The 18,983-nt window shown below is 37.6% G+C and overlaps 1 protein-coding gene across 2 annotated transcripts in view; it reads right to left on the reverse strand.

The window, feature by feature from the left end:
- The window catches only part of Tes (testin LIM domain protein), a 45,565-nt gene that overhangs the window by 11,489 nt on the left and 15,093 nt on the right, over positions 1-18,983 (reverse strand). For both annotated transcript variants that reach the window (XM_063241859.1, XM_063241852.1), the window contains exons 2-3: positions 11,419-11,504; positions 639-891 (exon numbers count right to left, since the gene is read on the reverse strand). In XM_063241859.1, the coding sequence (XP_063097929.1) occupies positions 639-891; positions 11,419-11,504 (339 nt within the window). The remainder of the gene's footprint in view (positions 1-638; positions 892-11,418; positions 11,505-18,983) is intronic.

Raw genomic sequence — 18,983 nt, forward strand, 5'->3', positions numbered from 1 at the left:
CAATTTCTAAAAATATTTTATATTTAAAGGTAAGTATTTGTTGTGCTAAATCAACAAATATATGATTGAAAGACAACGTAAGTTTTTAGGCAGACATGGCTACAATGGCCTATGGAACAGCAGGACTCCACTGCATGAAAAACGATACCACACGATTCACTTCTATGACCTAAGTAACCTTTCTCAAGGACTTCTAAATAGTTCATTTAGTTGTCATAGCAGTGGAAGGAGCATAATAAAAATTTGAATTTTTTGCTGTATACAGTAAAAAAGCAAAATGCTCAACACTTTTTGTTCAGCAAACAATGGCAGAAATTCTATTCCTTAAATATTCTCTGCTACTTTAAGAGAAATCTTCTTAAGAGAAAACTAGGAGTTAATAGACTGATACAAAAAATGCAATTTGGTGAAATTGTTAAGCATGGTAGATCATTCCCAGCAACCTCTTGGTAGTCAGAAAAATTCTGTGAGGTATTTTCTAATCTTATTTTCAAAAGGTTGCTACAGGAGCCAGTCAAAGTAAAGGTATCTCCTACCCCAAATAACAGATGGGGGGTGTATGAGGTTGATTATGGCACTAAAGGAACTGTCCTAAATGAAAGTCCAGGATAAAAAGACTCCTATTCCCTTTCATTTACCAGTGCCTGGTTCTGGACAGGAGGCGCCCACTCATAGGTGACGGTGTTGATAGAGACATTCTTCTTGGCAGCAACCGGATTGGTCAGTATCATAACGTTGCGTTTGTACATGGGAATTCCATCTGACTTCAGCTTTGCAATTAGGGTGGTATACTTGGTGTCTTCAAAAAGTTTCCCCACTTTTCGGTCCTCTTCATTGCTCAGGAGGACATCATGCTCTTCTTGGCCACACTTGCAGTTACGACATATTTTTCTACAATTTAGGAAATATAAACGGGCATTGCTTAACTATATCTAATTGGTAATAAGTAAGTGCACACATGTTTAGTTCATAAAATCCTTTTAAACGTCTATAATGGTACACAAAGGCAAGTCTTTGTAGGGGAAGGATGAATATACACATATTTAAGCAAGAAGGAAATATATATTTTCCTTGTAAGACTTTGGATTATAATTAAAAAGCATGCTCTTAAACGGGTATGTCTGAAGCTAACAATTCTGTACTAATTATTCTCTTGCCAAAATGAATAAATAAAAACATCAAAAAATCATCAGAGCAAGAAGCTTCCTATTTTATTGCATGTTAATATTTCATTGCTTTTCCCCCTTCAAAAAAAAAAAAAACTGCAAGTGAAAGGCAGGTAGACTGATACCATTTTTTCCATCAAAGAGTAACTTTCTCATTTGCTTCCATTCCCATTTCCAACTTTTCCTTTCCTCCCGGCCCTTTCTAGTACTGTTTGTTTCTTCCTCTTCTTTTTTTTCATTTTTTTCTCACTTGCTTACCACCTACCATGTACTCTACCATGTATGAAAATTATAGATTAACAAAATATCTGCCATCATGGTAAAGGCATCACTTCCTTATCTCAGTGTGTCCAGGATCAGCTACGTAGAAAGTCAGACACTTACTCATAGAACCTACATGTGTGCCCATGTGCCAAGCAATGTGCTTGATACTAGGGGTGATGAACAAAATGAGTCCAATCACCAATCTTCCAAAACTACCCTGAGAGGGAATAATTTTCACTTGAGCCTGATAAGAAAACGCTTCCATATGAAAGTGACATTTAGGTTTAGGAAGTGGAAAATATAGTGCATATTGTGTATAGGGAACAGGAAAAAGGGAGAAGAAAAGCCTTTCAAATTCTGGGTAGAAAGAGGAGTATCTGCAGAGGTCACGATTTAGGAAAAAGACTGTTCTTCAGGGAACCAGCAAAGACTGGGATGACTACCATGAGGAACACGAATGGGATAATAAAAAGGCTGGAGAGAACACAGTATGGAATTTGGCCTTCATTACAAGAGTGATGGGGAAGCATGTGAAGGCTTTAGGCAATACAATAACGTGATCCAATCTATAATTTTAAATATAACAAACCCTACACCCCACGGAGAATGCATTGAGGGTAAAACATACTTGCGGTAGGGAGACTGTTAACATCTTAACTACACATTTAATTTGCAGTGGGATGGCTCCTAGTAACAGGAACAGGTAGCATTTCATAAATGGAATCTTCATATTAGATGGTTATTGCTGTGGTCCAGGTAAGTTGAATTATGGCTTTGACTAAAGTTTCATCAGTAGTGATGAAAAGACACAGATTTTAGCTACCCTTGAACATAAAAATTATTTAACCTTGTGGTTGATTTGGATGTGATACTGCTTTCTTAAAAAAATGAACACAGATTTTGGGGATTAGAAAGTAAGCTGGTGAGAGGAATATTTAATGCATTATGATAATACAAAAGAGAGACTAATTTGAGGTAAGGGACAAGGAAAGTTGATAAAAGTTTTTAAACAACTAACAAGTTTGAAATGCCTGTGAGGCCGAGTAGAAATATCAAGGAGACAGTAGGAGATATAAGTCTAGTGTTAAAAATTAGCTTATTAAAAAACAGTATTTGGGGGTCAGGGCGCAACATACAATGTACATGAGAGGAAAGGACTACCCTCACCTCCTACAGAAAGGGGAGAGGCAGTTTGTGAGGATTCATGCAGTCTCTGCCAGAAGTTGGGAAAGGCAACAGAGCAAGGCAGAACAGCAGGAAACCTGTGATATCAGAAATTTAAGCTGGATCTGAAATACAGGACAACAGGCATGAGTGTTTTAAAGATTTATGTCAATCGCTTAGGAAGACACTAGCTTGCGGTGTAATATAACACCAGATATTACTAGGTTAAATGTCCATGCTAAAATACTGAGGTAACTAATGAAAGAGTTCTCTAGTTCAATGCTCAAATTGAAAAGGTGGAAACAAAAATTGTGAGGCAAAAGTATTCAACTCAAGAAGTGGGGAAAAGGCAGAATTACCCTCAAGTACAAGGAAAGAAAATAACAGAGCAGAAACTAATAAAGTGAATGTTTGCTTTTCACTGCATGCAGAAATAGTACTGGAAACATTTCAACACCTCTCACGTTAACTGTTTAATAACTTCTATAAAAAAACTAGCAGGATTCCACAGTTTCTGAAAAAAAAGTCAAACACTAGACAAACATTAAATTTAGTGTATTAATTTTAAGATTGAAAACAAGAAAGAAACTTGATATATCGGTTCTATTCACATCATCCTGAAGGTACTATTCAGAGCAGCGAGAAAATTTAAAAAATAGGAATCATAAGGATTCATCTGAAGGGAAGAAACTAAACTGTTATTCACAGATGTATAGTTGATCATATAGAAAGGCAATATACTAGCATAAGAAGAATGTAGCCTGGTGTGGTGGCACAAGCCCATTACCCCAGTGACTCAGAAGGCTGAGGCAGGAGGAAGACAGTAACTCAGTAACATCCTATCTAAAATTAAAAACAAACATCTAAGAACTTAAATGCATTGTTTTGTCAAGTAACAAACTGACAGGTAATTATATATTCTTTTGTGTTGAGTTTTCTTAAAATTCTTTTCAACGTATGAACTCAAATACTAGGTCTGACTTATGTAGGGGTGGATGGAGAGACAGACGGGGCAGCAGGAGAGAAAGGCAGACAGACAGACATGAGGGCAGAAAGGCAAATTCTTGTCTTTGTGCGCACACTGTTCAGAAATCTTTATTTGGTAAAATTTCGTTGAGTGAGCATATTTTAGTACAGCTATAAAAGCTTCTTTCTTACATCTATTATCTCATACTCCCGTTTAGTGGAACAGAGTGCATCATCCTACAATAGCATGATCTTTATTACTGTTGTTCTTCAGTTTCCAAAAACAGTGAAAATATTTATAAAACCGTCACACTGATCCTTTCCGAGGAGGAAAGCGGTGAGGTGGGAACTTAGTTCTTATTATAGTAAGTAGATCCTTCTGTGGCTGTGGACAATGGTGCACATCCTAACAATGAGCAAGCAACTGTCACAGGGCCAAGGACATGCAGCCAACCCTGGACTCAGGACATGCTCATGATCCACTTCTTATCAGTATGACTCGTATGATGCAAAGTAAGAAGCTGGGTTTTAGACTTTGATAAATGAACAGTAAAAGACACAGTAAGCAAAATAAAGCCTGCTGGTTTCTGGGTGTGGAATATTACAATGTAATAAGGTTCAAGTGCAATTACTATGAAAGTGCTTCGTGTAAAGGCGGATATTAACCAATTCTAACTGTTTTATTATTTGTCTTCGCTACTCTCGGAAAGACTCACATTCTGAGGACCTCTGTTTTGCTTTCCACCCTTCATCCACCAAGTACACCTTTAATTAAGCAAATAAAACCAAGTTAAAACAACACACCAACAGCAGCAGTGAGGAGGGAAAAAGAAGTACCCTAAAAAAGCCACACTATGCCTGATTATAAATTTTCTACACAGGGAGGACCTGGGATTGATTCATAATACTTTCAGACTACTGTGTAAGTATGTGTACTCACCTGAGCCACTGATTTGCTGAGCCCTGGAACTGAGTGTCTGATAAAAATGTGGCTCACAAAGGGTGGGACCATCCTTCCAGCCAGAACTGCTATCACTAAAGCACTGGAAGGATCACAGCTCTCCCAGCTCCCCAACATCGCAGCACCTCTTCTCCAGTGAAAAGAGCTGGCCCAAGACCATCGCATGAGACAGAAACCTAATATATCACTAATACAGATTAAAAGAAAAAAAAGCTCTTTCTTGTGGTGTTAAACTATAGCATCTTGTATGTGGGGGAAAATCAGGAGAAGGGATTCAGAATTAAGTTAGTTTTATTAAAATAGTCTTTTTTGATCTCTTAAAAAGATGTAGAAGTACACAGGTGAACTCTGACATGTGGGTATAATACAAAAAAGTTATTTGTACAAAAGTAACTTATCATCTAATACATGTACATATAGAAATAGTTTGCATAACGAACCAAAACTCCACACTCAAAACAATGAGTTATATTTGAGGGAGAGAGAACCAAACCACCAAAAGGAGTGCCATAGAAAAACAAGAGATATAGTTTCAAGCTGAAAGCAGTCAAGATCTATCCTTCAGCTTCCCTTCGTATCACTATTCATAAAAATCATTTCTCACAGCAAGTAGCAGAAACTGGGGTGCCTGCCATTCTGTCAACAATCTCAGTGATTTAAAGGCAAGGTCTTACCACTGCTATGAAACATAACTTAAAGCTCTGGAAACTGCCCTTTTGTAACAGGGATACACATATATGGACTTGAGTGTGGGCCTGTTACAGAATACAACACCAGTACTAATCCATTTATGGTGGAGAAGTTCTTGTTTTTAGCCAGCGGTAAACCAAGTGGAAAGCCTGAAGAGATATATGTTATAATCAACCAATACTTTTTTATTTGTAAAATATAACAGTTTTATTGGAATGATTTAACACACGTAAGACAAAACAGCAATGATGTCACTTACACAAATGTTCTGTGTCTGTAATGAGATTACGAAACTTAATGAGACCACTGGCTATAAACTCCTTGAAATTTTGGGGGTTAGGTATTTTATAAATATTTGTCTCTAAATAGTATTTGGCAGTGTGTCCAGTAGGTAGTGATTCTTACTGGGTTTGAAATTGGCTTTCTCAACCTTTTGTTTTCCTCTAGTCATGGAATGTCCCTGGCACAGTGAAGAAGGGGTGAGCTCTGTTCACAACAGCGCTGGTCAAGAAAATCACACTTTACAGAAGACAGTCTGGTGCATTTCAAGGTTCACTGGCCATAAATATGAAAATATAGGATCTAGTTTCTAATCTGCAAGCTTTGGATTCAAATTCAGGTCTTCCATCTATAAGCTATGACTGTGTTGAGTTATTTTACATTATTAACTGGTTTCTTGCATGTAAAATGCATGAGAGGGATTATGGATAATCAGGTATATAAAGCAGCATTCTGTGATGTCCCCTAAGACCTCTGCCTCTGGTATTACTTCCCTATTACTTTATATGGGAATTGGAGACTATCCAGATGTGCTCAACATAATCACTCAAATCCTTAAAGAGCAATGACTTTTCTCTAGCTGGCAGCAGCAAAGTCAGAGTGATTAGAAGTACAGAGAGATTCTAAATACTCTTGTTGGCTCTGAAGATGGAAGGGACTCTGTGGAATTTGAGTGGCTTCTAGAAACTGAGAGCAACTTCTGACAGCCAAGGAGAAAACTGGGCCTTCAGTCTTTCAGGCACAAAAATCAAATCTAGTAACAACAGGAATAAGCTTGAAAGCAGATTCTTCCTCCAAGCTTCTAGATAACAGCCTAACTTGGTCCCTATTTTAAGCCTTTTGAGGGTCTAAGGAGGGATTCCAGGTAAACATTTCCTCTTATCTCTCAAAATATCTAAGGCAAAAAGATAAATGGATGAGGCGGAAGGATCACTGCAAATTCGAAGCTACCCTAGGCTCCAAAGTGAGTTCAAGGCCAGACTGAATTGCATACTGAAACCCTGTCTGAAAACAAACACCCCAAACAAACAAAAAAGGGTGTCTTGGTTACCTTTCTCTCACTGCTGGGACAAAATGCCTAACACTCAAAATGAAGGAAGAAAAGGTTTATTTAGCTCACTGTTTGTGGAGGTTTCATCCCATATTCAGCTGGCTTCAAAGCAGAGTGTTACAGCACAAGGTGGCCGAAGACAGCAAAGCAACAATAGCAAAATGGGGAAGAGCAAGCCTCTTCTCCTCCTTTATACTGCAATAGGCCACGCCCTTCTCCCTGATGGATGTAGCACTCACAAAATCTCTGTTTTCCTCTAGCACAGGCTGAGGATGCTTACAAAGGACAGATCCTGGCTCCTTGCAGAGTCTCTCAGTTAAGCTTCTGAATTTCTCACGTTGACACAATGTATCATCCACAATAAAGGGCAAATTGGTCACTGAGTCAATTAATAGGCATTGTTTAAAACTACTAAGTTTGTAGTAATTTGTAACGCAGCAATAGAAAACTATTGTAAATACTTCTATGTGATTCACAGGAACTGCTCATAAATTATGTTTGTTTTACATGAGTACAAACAAATTGTTTTAACTTGTTTGAGTTTCAGTACTGTAGGCTATGTTCCAGGAGCCCCATAAACAATGACTACCAATGGACTCCTTGGTCCTCAGAAATGGAAAACAGGAGGCAGAAGAGAGTGATGGAGAGTGAAACCTGGGTATTTATTTCCTGCTTTTCCAGAAGTATACAATGCTAAGGTAAAATGATCATTAAGTTGGTGATGTGTGAAACAAGGAAAGAAGGTGATATAGACACAATCGTGTCTCATATTCATAAGCTGAAGTCCTAACCCCCAATATAACTATATTTGGAGCTAGGGTTTTTGGGAGGTAACTAAGGTTCAAAGACGTTATAAGTGTGGGATTCTTACTAGATAGGACTGGTAGCCTCATAAGAGATGATGTATCTCCCTAGTATTCTTACTACACACACACACACACACACACACACACACACACACACACACACAGAGAGAGAGAGAGAGAGAGAGAGAGAGAGAGAGGGAGAGGGAGAGGGAGAGAGTATATATATAGTGAGAAGCATCTGTCTAATCTCAGAAAGAAAATTCGCAGCAAACCATTTTGAACCTTTGAGCCTTTAAAATTAAGGGAAATTAAATTGTTTCTAAGCCACCAGCTCTATGGTATTTTGTTATGTCAGGCCAAGCCAACTAACAAAGAGGGGAAGGGAGAATCCTCAGAAATACTGCTAGAGCTGGGATCTTTTGTTCTTTGGAAGTGGAAAAAAAAAGTTTGTCCAAGTAAAGGACACATGCAAGAAGGCTTTCCAGAAATTCCTGGTATTTCCAGAAATTTCAGGGAATACCAAGGATCAAGAACACTGTGGTAATATAGCAAAGTAAACAGAGGCCAAATGCATCAAGTCTGCCATCAAAGGCCAAAGATGGATGAAGTCCAGTGGAACTAAGAGAGTTTTTTCCTCTGAAAGATAATTTTAGTTTCATTCCCTTTGTTCAGGTAAGAAAATATCTAAATCCATGTTCCCAAACCTATGTTCTACAGAAGAGATATTTAGAAACATCACATTACATAATAGATATTTTAACTGCAGGGCCTCTTGCAGTCTTTATGAGGCTAATTTATCTTATTAATCTCCAAAAGCCTTCAGTATCCAGAATTGAACAAAGACTGGATCCAGAACTTTTTTTACAAAAGCCATCTCTCAGGGGCAGCGTTACCAGCACATTCTATGAAATGTAGATAAACCATCTGCATTACTGTTGGACCTACTGGGTTTTTTCTTACTACTTTTTATCAGTACATGTCTGCAGTACACACTGTTACATTCTTTATGATGAGCATCTCAATTCTTCGTTCATCATCTTCCTATCCCTTCTCTCCATCTCCTAATCTCCTTCATATCTGAAAAAGATTCATCTCCCTATTTCTTACTATCTGTTTTTAATTTTGCTTTCCGTATTCTGGGTTTTTCATATAACAGAAACAATGTGATATTGAAGCTTTTTTCTTTCTTTTTTCTCTTCCTTTCTTTCCTTCCTTTCTTCCTCCCTTCTTTTTGTACCACTGATCAAACTCAGGACCTTGCACTTGCCAGGCAGGCATTTTGCCAGTGGGGTATATCCCTGGCTCAGTACGAAGCTTTTGCATCTCATTTATGTCACTTAACCTTATAGTATCATGGTATATTCATTGTTCTACAAATGACTCAAACTTTATTTTTCTTTACGCGATAGTAGTACTCCATTGTACATAAATGCCATAATTTCTGTATGTACTGAGGGACACACAGGCTATTTCCAAGACTGAGCTACTGTATTATGAATTATGTTACTATAAGCACAAGTATGCATACATGACTGTAAGATGTGTTTCTTTTGGGAAGACACATAGAAAGAAAACAGCTTGGGTCAAATGGAATTTCTAGTTTAAGTTTTCTGAAGAATCTCCACACTAATTTCCATAATGGTTGTACTAGTCTACGTGCCCACCGACAGCCATATATTCCAGGTATCAGTTCTCTGACTGAGGAACAGCTGGCAAAAAGATTTTTTTTTTTCCCACTCTGTAGGTTGTGACTTTACTCTACTGGTTGTTTCTTTTGCTGTGCAGAAGCTTTTTAATTTGATTTAATGTCACTTGCTGATTCTTGGTATTTCCTGTGAAACAGGAGTGAACTGAGAGTTCTCAAGTTATCAGGGAGTATATTTTCGTATTCACTTTCAACATAACAATCTTATAATTATATGGGAGGATGACTGGAAAAGAAGTGGAGAATAATTTAATTCCAATTTTCCAAATGTGTCCAGCTCTGGAAGGAGTTAAGGATAACCAGTCGTGAGGACAGACACATGGGGGGAGGGACCCCAGGTCCACCTCAACCACAAAGCTCTGTGGTCTTAGGCTACTGCTGCAGCCTTCTTATATACAAATATATAGTTGGCACAAAGTATTTTATTTTAAGGACTGTGTTGCTGCAGTTGATGTTCAAAGGTATCTGCCTTTGTTCTTCCAGTTATGGCTAAAATGCCAGGGACTAACCAAGAGTTGTAAGCAAGAGAAATGTGCCTGGACTCAGGTCAGGAATATGATGGAACTACTAAGAAACACAATCTGGACAGACTACATCAACACAAGCTAGGATGGAGGCCAAAGGCCTCGTGTTTTACAGCTACTAGACTCTCAGACTATACCTAGTTTACATTAGGTGAGTCTGTGTGATAAAACTGAAATAAAGGGGTGATTTTCATGCCATGGAGATCTGCTCTTGCCTTTTTATCTGGTCACAAAATATCTGACTTTAAGGATTTGCAATAGAAATAATACAGATCAAACAAAATACTATAAACAAGCTTCCTGCTTTAGAGAAAAGATGACCATCTCTTAGTACTAAGCTTGTAAACTTAAAAACTATGCCCAGTAGAGGGCACTGCAGACCTCTGGAAAGTCAGCAAGAATCACAAAAAGTGAGCACAGCAAGAGCTGAAATACAGTCAGCCTCTGCTTCCTATCGTTGGTTCCACTGTATGGAGTCAGAGGCAAATAAAAAAAAAATAATTCCAAACAATGATGGTACATGTACTATTTATGGAATTTTAAAAGCTGTCATTTTTCCCTAAATAATTTACCTAGCACATATAATGTATTATTATAAGTTATCTAACAAACAAAGTACCTGGATGTGTAGACTATACACAAATATTATACCATTTTACATAAGAGATTTAAGCATCTATGGATTCTGGGGACCTGCAGAACTTGGATACTAAGCGACAACTGTATTTCAATCCATGAAGAACATTTTGTGTTTAGTAATGTTATCTTTTTAGAAATGACAGGCACATTGCCTAACTACTATGTTCCTGAAAAGACAGAACCAGGAAGAGCCATTTAAACTTTAAAAACTTAAGACTCCATGGAAAATTCAGCTATCTAAAAATAAAGAACTGTGACATTTCTTAGAGGACCTAGGTTTCTGTTATTTTCAATATTATCATACTTGTTTTTTTTTTTTTTTTTCAGTGTCAAGGTTTGAATTCAGGGTTGATAACGGCTAGGCAAGTACTCTGCCACTATATTCTCAACCCTTTTTTTTGAGACATTAAATATGTTAGCTTTTAAAGGAGTTTGACATCCACTCTCTTATATCTTCCCTCAACTTATATTGTACAAAGTCAGAGCACTAATGAAATTGTGTATGCTTTCTAGAGTTTTCTGTAGAAATCTGTATAACACATGTAGCTGTCAAATGAGGTTCACTGTTAAAAATCACTGCTATTCTAATATTGTATTATTGATCTTTTTCCTTCTAACAATAATATGCTGTTCTAACTTTGAGCAGACATGTGAACTACCACGGTGATCTATACAGCTATTGACCAAGAACATCCATGCTCTTCACAAGAACAAGTTTCAAATACTGGTTTCTGATAGGTTTTTCAGTAATAAGTTTACTTCTAGAAATTTTAAAGATACCTAAAACCTTATTTCCTGATAACTACTATATGAATACTCAATTCATCACTCATATCTATCACTTCTTCCAAATATAAGATATAAAAAGATAGTAATTATTAAAAATAATAATTAAATTAATAAACCATCCTGGAAGATTAACACAAACTTGTTTGCCACTTAGAAAAGGCATAATCAATGTTTAAGATTCATAAGAAAGATGAAACAGCAAATACATCAAACTAATCTAAATATAGTTATTATGGTTGCATTTGCTCAGTCAAACTTAATGACAGGAAGACAGACAGCTCTATTTTTCATTCATTTAAAAAAAATAACATCTACAACTTAGCAACTATGACTGAGAACTCTTGAAGAGATTGCACTGTCTGAGAAACTACTGCCAAAAAGAGTAAATTACTAAGGCAGTTTTCAAAACATTACCTCCAGAAGTGCAGTTCAAATCCTTCACAGTTTTCTTTGCATTTTAAACAGGGGGCTCCAAATCCTTGCTCATGACCTAAGCCCATCTGTTGAAGAGAAAACATAGATCTATTATTATGTTTTTAGAAATCTGAAAAATTCAATAAATCACACTTTTAATTCCACTTACCGTTCCTGTTGATGTAGCTTTCAAACAAATCTTTTGTGAGTGGCACGCTGTTTAGCCAATTATGACAGCCAGGTAGTAAATGGCAGCTCCAAGTACATACAGAACATACTTTACGCTCTTATTGCTTTTTATCATGAAAAGAAAAGCATCAAGAAACAACTGTGGGGTGGACTGTGGGATGGACTGTCATCAAAAGCAGGAATTTATGTCTTTGACCACTACACGCCCTGGCTATAATAAGCACAGGGAACACTCGGGAAGCAGAGTTTAGATGGCAAGTCTGGTCCTAAGTGGCATATTTTGCAGCAAACAAGGAAATGCATGAAAGGTTTTAGGAATTAAAAGTTTAATTATTTTAATTATGATAAATAGTAACCACAAACATTTATTGAATGCCAGAAATAGTATGTCCTTTGTTTCTTCATCAGAATTGTATGAAAATCATAAAATGGTTATACAGTAGGAAATGGTATTGTCCATTTTAATTGAAACCCAGAGAGAGATAGAAGTCCTTGCCTAAGATCAAAATGGCAGAGAAAAAAGGATTTGAATCCAGGACTTTCTGACCACACGACCTGTGCTCTCACAGCTAGGCAAGGGGGTGGGAGGGCTGTACTGTTACCTTACTGTGGTAAACTGTTCTTTTCTCTCCATCCTACTAAACAACACTTGGTAACTTTCTGAGACATGGCCTAATAGGCAGATAGGGTGGGAGAACAGATAAGGGCATACAAGGGCAAGGCAATGTAAACTCTTCTATACAACTACTTATCCACAAAAAAAAGATTGACTGGCTTTGCACTTGCACATCAGCAAATCACTAGTGACCACATTATTTCATATTTTAAATGTTGCATTAGTAGCTGTGACAAATTAATTACCACTGGAGTAGTTTTTGAGTGGGCCAAATCTTTTTAAATGGTCTCCTGTAATTTTACCAAGTTGTATTTATCATTATGTAACCAAAACCACATGGTAATTTGTTCTCTGCACAATCAGCCTTGAGCCTTTGCTTTTTATCTGATGAAAATGAACACATCCTTCTACTGCAATGGCATATTCCAGGTCAGCTAGTCAATCAGCTTGTTTAGGAGAATTATAATACTAATTATATGTCAGACTACCTCAACATACTCTCTAATGTATAAAAATCCAGCGGTACTTCATCATCATACCATGTCTATATTACCAATTCTCAAAAGAGTTGAACTTTTGTACACTGTGTATTTCACATCAGCATTAAACTTTCTCAGAATCAACTTTTTTCTTGTCACTGGCAATTACAGTTTAGAGTACGGCATACAGTGAGTCAAACAAAGAACTGAGGAAGATGGGTTGTGTTTTCTGTTCTTTTATAAGGAGTATAACTGAGTTTTCTCATTAAGGTTATTCATAGTAAAACGAAGAGCAAATCTGAAAGGATGTACTTTTTTAACCCATCCTAGTTTTCCATGATAGGAAAGTTAATAATCCGTGCCTGGGGCATGGATTTGCTTCATACCATGTTCTGTGCTTCTCTTGCTAACTACTAATCCCAAATAAAAATTAAGATTATTTTAATCAGACTTAATCACATAGCCACACAGCTTAGATTAAATCAATGGCTTTTAAACATTTACAGTAACTTCATAATAAGGAATCCTGTAATTTTACCTCCTAACATAGAACTTACATATACATACACAATTATATGTATTTAAAATCCTGAGACATACTGGTTTAGATAATATCTAGAAGCTACTGTTTGCTCTAAATAAAATGCTTATTTGTACAACTTCTTGCCTGTCTTTGAGTCTGAGGTACCTGATACGAATAACACTGGGTTTGATAAAACAATACAAACATAGGGGAACAATACCATGTGTTCCCTATTTCTGGTGCATCTTCCAAGTTCAGCCTTAGAAGCTTGATTAGTCAGCAGAGGTTTTATACTAAGGTCCTTCTATAACTCACAGCTGACTGATGAAGTCAACCTTGCAAAGGGGCAAGTTTCTTTCCAACCACTTCGTTATATTCTTATAACAGCAGTCTATTTCTTAGAATTACTGGGACTGGTATTTCAAGAACATATGTTATTCTAAATGTTCCATGTACTCTTCCTCTGCATAGATCTAGACGTCCTTTTTAGGTGAGATTGGAGACTAAATTCCAGAAGGGAGAAGTGATTTGCTTCTGGCCACACTAGATCAAGAGCAAACATAACCTAAAATCTGGCGTCTGGTTTTAAATGTAGATGCCTTCCTAAAAGCTTGCTCTTAGGAAGATGTGAAGCAGTTAGAAAGAATGGGAATGAATGCTTATTAAACAGTGTAGCTTGAACTGAGACTGAAAAGATGAGCATTATTTCGTAGCTGGGAGGACCAACAGGAGGCAGTGCAGGGGGGCAGGGAGGGAGTCTAAGGGAGATCAGGGATGGCTTTTGCAGTAAGCAGTTTTGTGCTGCTTTCTATTCCCACAAGGGAGAAAGTAAATCTCCTCAACTATCAAGATTGTAGATTTACCAAACATCCCCAGGGCTGGAAGGAGACTGATAGGAAGGAAGCTCCAAAGAGTAGCCACAAGTGATGGTGTGGTGCAGGCAACACAGGGAAGGGTGAAAAGATTTCCCAATCTCTGGGAGTAGAACCTTGGGGCTCTTGGGGTAAGGGTGGGGTTCTGGGTTAGGAATCTAGGAGGAGAAACAGTAATCTGAAGAACTGGATCTGACGCGACCTTGAAGCTCAGAAAGCAATGTTCCAGAGTTCTTCTACCCACCCTGCCTGAAGGCAACAATCTCCATAGCAGACTTTTCCAGTCTGGCTGTGACTTTCCAGAGGAAAGTGCCCCTCTCCATCTTTCTAAAAACACACAACTACATCTTCCCCAGTGTGTTCGGAAGGAGAAAAGAGTAAAGAGATCTTGCAAATATCCAAGGCAGAGAACAAGTCTGAAATTAAAGAGAACAGACAGAAGTCACAGCAGTGATAACCCTCTCTCCTGCTGCTAAGCCAAACTGAAGCTGAACTCATCAAAAACAAACACACAGAAACATTCTATCTTATGCCACATCACTGAGTTAAAAAAAAAAAAACAAAAAACTTCTACATTGTAATCTCTTTATCAACCTGGTAGATAAAAAAGCACAGTGTCTCCAACAAAAACATGATTCACTCTATTCCTTGTTCAGTGAATGTGCCTGTTTTTAGACTGTTACAACCTAAAATGCAATTGTTAAATTGGATATATGTCAAAATGTTGCCAGCACAGGGTGGGTGAAACAAATTATTTTGCTTTATTTCCATCCTCAGAGGCAGCTGCTTGCTGCCCCCTCATAAGTCAAATGTATATCAGTCAAAGGAAAACATATTAATTGCACTGTACAATAATATGAGTTTTGGGGCAGGTTCTCAAGGCCTATTCCTAGATCTTTTTTTGAGAAAAGTCTCAAAACTTGAGGTGCTCAGTGCTAGTCAGTTGAAGGATTTGGAATTCCACTTGCCCTGAAGGCTCCATCAATTTTTCTCCCTCCTTGCTTTGTGTCCAGGATTCCCTAATGGCCAGGATCCAGAATTCTTTTCAAGACACCTCCTCCTTTGGACAGACCACCCCCCCACACACACACACGGTGGTTAGGGTCCTTCTTTCCTCAAGGGTCTTAGCTATTCTTAAGACAGCCAAATCTTACACTTTCGTGCCTGCCCAGTTATCTGCACTCCAGAATTTTAGCAAGGAAAAAGCATAGAGGCGGTGCTCTTTGTGCAGAAGTACTAGAAGAGGGTCGGGAAGGGGGAGAACCAAGATAGTACTAGCTCTTCCTCATCTTGGGCAAACTGGCTGCTCGGAAAGAGAAATCCCAGTAACTGGACTGAGACTTCAGACCTGTGTCTCTGTATGTAATAGCTACACTGTAAGAGTTAGCTATACCATGTATTAAAAAGAAGACTAAAAATTACACGATTATAAGTACTAGAGAACTAACGAAACAGAGAACTAAAAACGATCACTAAAAGAGAGGCAGGGAAACTATGAGATGATCTCAGAGTGTCATGGTCAAATTCACTGATGTTAGAAGTAATTTTCTTTCTCTGGGTTTCATTCACATAATGAAGAAATAAAGATAGATTGACTCTAGGAAAAGTTTTAATTCTATAATTATGATTGCAAATCATGTGTAACATAAACTTTAGTCATTCAGGTTGATCAAAGTTTAATCATTTGATAGAAAATGATTATTTGAGAAAGTTAATATATTATTGGTGGTTCTTCTAAGTCAAAATCACCTGAAACTCAGTTTGGAGGAGCAATCTACAAAAAGCACATATGAAATTTTTAAAAAATGTAAGCTCTGAGTCATACAATTCAGCTCTGTTGCACGTAATCATTTCACCAACAAATATGAAATGGTATTCCCTGAAGAGTCAACACTTTGTGCCTAAAAACACATGGTTTTCATAAACGCACAAGTCCCAAAGCTGTCTACCTCACGTAATTTTAGTAACATATTCTGGCCAGCATCAATACAAGGATATGACAGATAATTTTTCTTCGTTAGTATCCAAGAAAACAGGTCTTTTGAATTGACTATATTCGGAGAAATCGCAGTCAGGCTTTGTGAATGCTGAAAATACTGAAAATACAAGGATCACTGAAAGAAGAAAAACGGCTCTGTAATATTTATCTTGAAATACTACTCATTAACAAACAAGATTTTTAAACTATTCCTAACTACAGGCTGTAGAAATTGAATTTATATTCCCAGGATCTGTGCTTTGAAAGACCCTCTGTGCCCCAGGTTATTTTAGTAAGAAATGGGAATGGAATCAATTTCTACATTTTCATAATTTCAAGCAACCAGATAGGCTGGCAACATTTCAGGTGACCTTCCTGACCGAGAAGAGGGTATTGCACGTCAGATGCTGTAAAGAAAACGGGGTAGGGATGGGGGTGCAGGGTAAAGTGGGGGCTGGGGGGTGTTTCAGAACATCTGGTATTTCAAACATGGTCTGAGTTGATCTGAAGACAATTTGGGTCTGGAAGATATTATGCAGCATTGGAGTGAGATCATCTGATTCATGCTGTTTTCATAACCAAATTTCCCTCTGGAGCAAGGAATCACAGGCGGTTACTAAATAAGCAAGTGTTACTAAGACTTCTTTAATCACCTTGGAATGAAGCTGACCAAGGTAGATTATATGAAATGTACATATTCTTTATGTGTGTAACTGTGCATGTATATTTATCTACTGTGACTATGTATAAATATTCACCCAACACTTCTAAAGAAGCATTTTAGATGGACAAAGATCCTGGACAAAGGAAGTATATTTGAAAATAATTCCTTTCAGCACATGGCTATCTTAGACATTTAGCATAATGTGTGAAGTCACTTACCCCCTAATAAATATATTTCGATTAATCTAAGTTTCAAATTCTTTGAACTTTTTAGTTCATTACCTGTTTTTCAATCTTTCTGAAGATTTGCTCCACACCCCTATAAAAGGGTAAGTTTCATAGGAATTGAATTTAAATATATTTTTAAAAAATACATTCTTCAACTTTAAGTTTGCCGACATTCTTAGGTAAGAGTAGAAATAATTTATTGTGACTTAGAACTACAATTAATCATTCCTAATAAAACAATAAAACTGCTATAATTTTTCCTCTGTTTATGAAATTAAAAATTTCCCATCATTCACACAAGTCTGAAGTATATGATGGCATGAATGAAGGTGTCTCCACCCACCTGGTCACCCAGGGGACCCAGAGGGCTCCCTCTTCTGTGTGGTCATCTTACTACACCCCAAACCTCAAGCCCTATAGCCCAGCATCTCCCCTGGAGTACACATACTCAAACTCTCATCCTGCCGCCGCGGGCCCTCATTCTCCTAACTGGTCTCTCTTCTTGTAGACCAGTGATGCTTCCAAAACTATTTTTATAAAACTCACTCCCCTTTGCAGAGGTGCTACATGAACTACACTTTCTCAGCATGGCAGAGAAGGTCCTTCATAACCTGGCACCTCAGCTCTGCAGCTGCTTCTGCCTGCCTCCTATCCTCCCCTCCAGTTACATCTAGGGGATCTTGTTCCTTTCCCCATCTCCCAGAACCCTACTCTCTACTGGGCTGCAGGCCCAGAGGTAAAGTCAGTGACTCTGTGAGAACCTTCTCTCAACTATCCCCCATAAAATTCTTCTCATTCTCACAGCTTAGTACAAGCTCTATTATTTAGTCCTTCTTTACTGCATTATGATTGCCAGCATATCGGTTTACCACTGACTATAAGCTTCTAATCCATAATTGAATTCCAGATGTCAACTACAGTGCCTGAGATTTTTAAAAAATGCTAGAAAATTATTTAATGTTTTTAAATTATCAAATGATCTTTAATATACTATTCTTCACCTCAAGGAACTCCCCTGCTTTTCACGAAGAGGACTCAAAGTGGTGATGGTGATAGCAGCAGCTGATATTTTACTGAGCACTTGCAATGGCTAACAGAGTTCTAAGCATCTCAAGGGATCATCTAATTTTATCCTCGCAATAATCCAAAGAGAGAGGGAGGCTACTATTGTCTGCATTTCACCCCAACGAAGGAAATGGACTCGTGGTTGCTCTTAACCCCAGTGCCTAAAGATAGGTTATAACCTTGCATGAAACCTATATTACTTGGTAAATCAGTTTCTAAAGTCAGGAAGAAATAGAATCATTATTTAAAATGAAAAGGATTAGAAATTAAGAACAGAGTAACTAACTGATGGGTTCAAGTTGTTGATATTATTTATCCAGAAGCAAATGAGAATAAAACCTCCACTTCAGAGTCTAAGATTCATTTCTATTAGTTTAGCACAGGAAACACAAAGCCACAAGGCTTTTATGAATCTCTACCATGAAATCCACTGTTATCCAAACAACCTGGAACCCATTAACTCACACACTGTAGTTAATAAACACAAAGACTATTCTATTAGAAGACAAAAAAGGAAATCTATAATCTTTCAACCTAAATATCTTGTAATAAAATCTGCAGCTAAGCTATGGGAACTAGAGTGACTCCCATTCAATCTATCCCCACATTTCTTAAGATGGTACCAGTATGAAATAGTGGTGTGGGACTTTCACCAAGGCAATGTTTACTGGGACCTGAGATATAATTAGGTGGTAGCAATCACTTAGGGTTTCTCTACCACCTCAATAAATGTGGCAGTGTCATTAAAGCAGCACAGGTAAATCCTGATGCTTTTTGAGGAAACGGTAATGAATTTCAGTTAGAGTAGATATCCTGAAGCACTTCTAGTTATAGTTGGGGACTTGTTTTTGTTGTTGTTGTTGTTGGTGTTAACATGGCCTGAGTCATAGTAGAAATATCTCAACTATCATACATTAAAATGCTTTTATTTGGCAGCCACAAAGCATCACTT

This window comes from Cavia porcellus, unplaced genomic scaffold (assembly GCF_034190915.1).
Source record: "Cavia porcellus strain 051 isolate PalLab524CR breed Dunkin Hartley unplaced genomic scaffold, mCavPor4.1 scaffold_2, whole genome shotgun sequence".
In the NCBI taxonomy this organism is placed as follows: domain Eukaryota; kingdom Metazoa; phylum Chordata; class Mammalia; order Rodentia; family Caviidae; genus Cavia; species Cavia porcellus.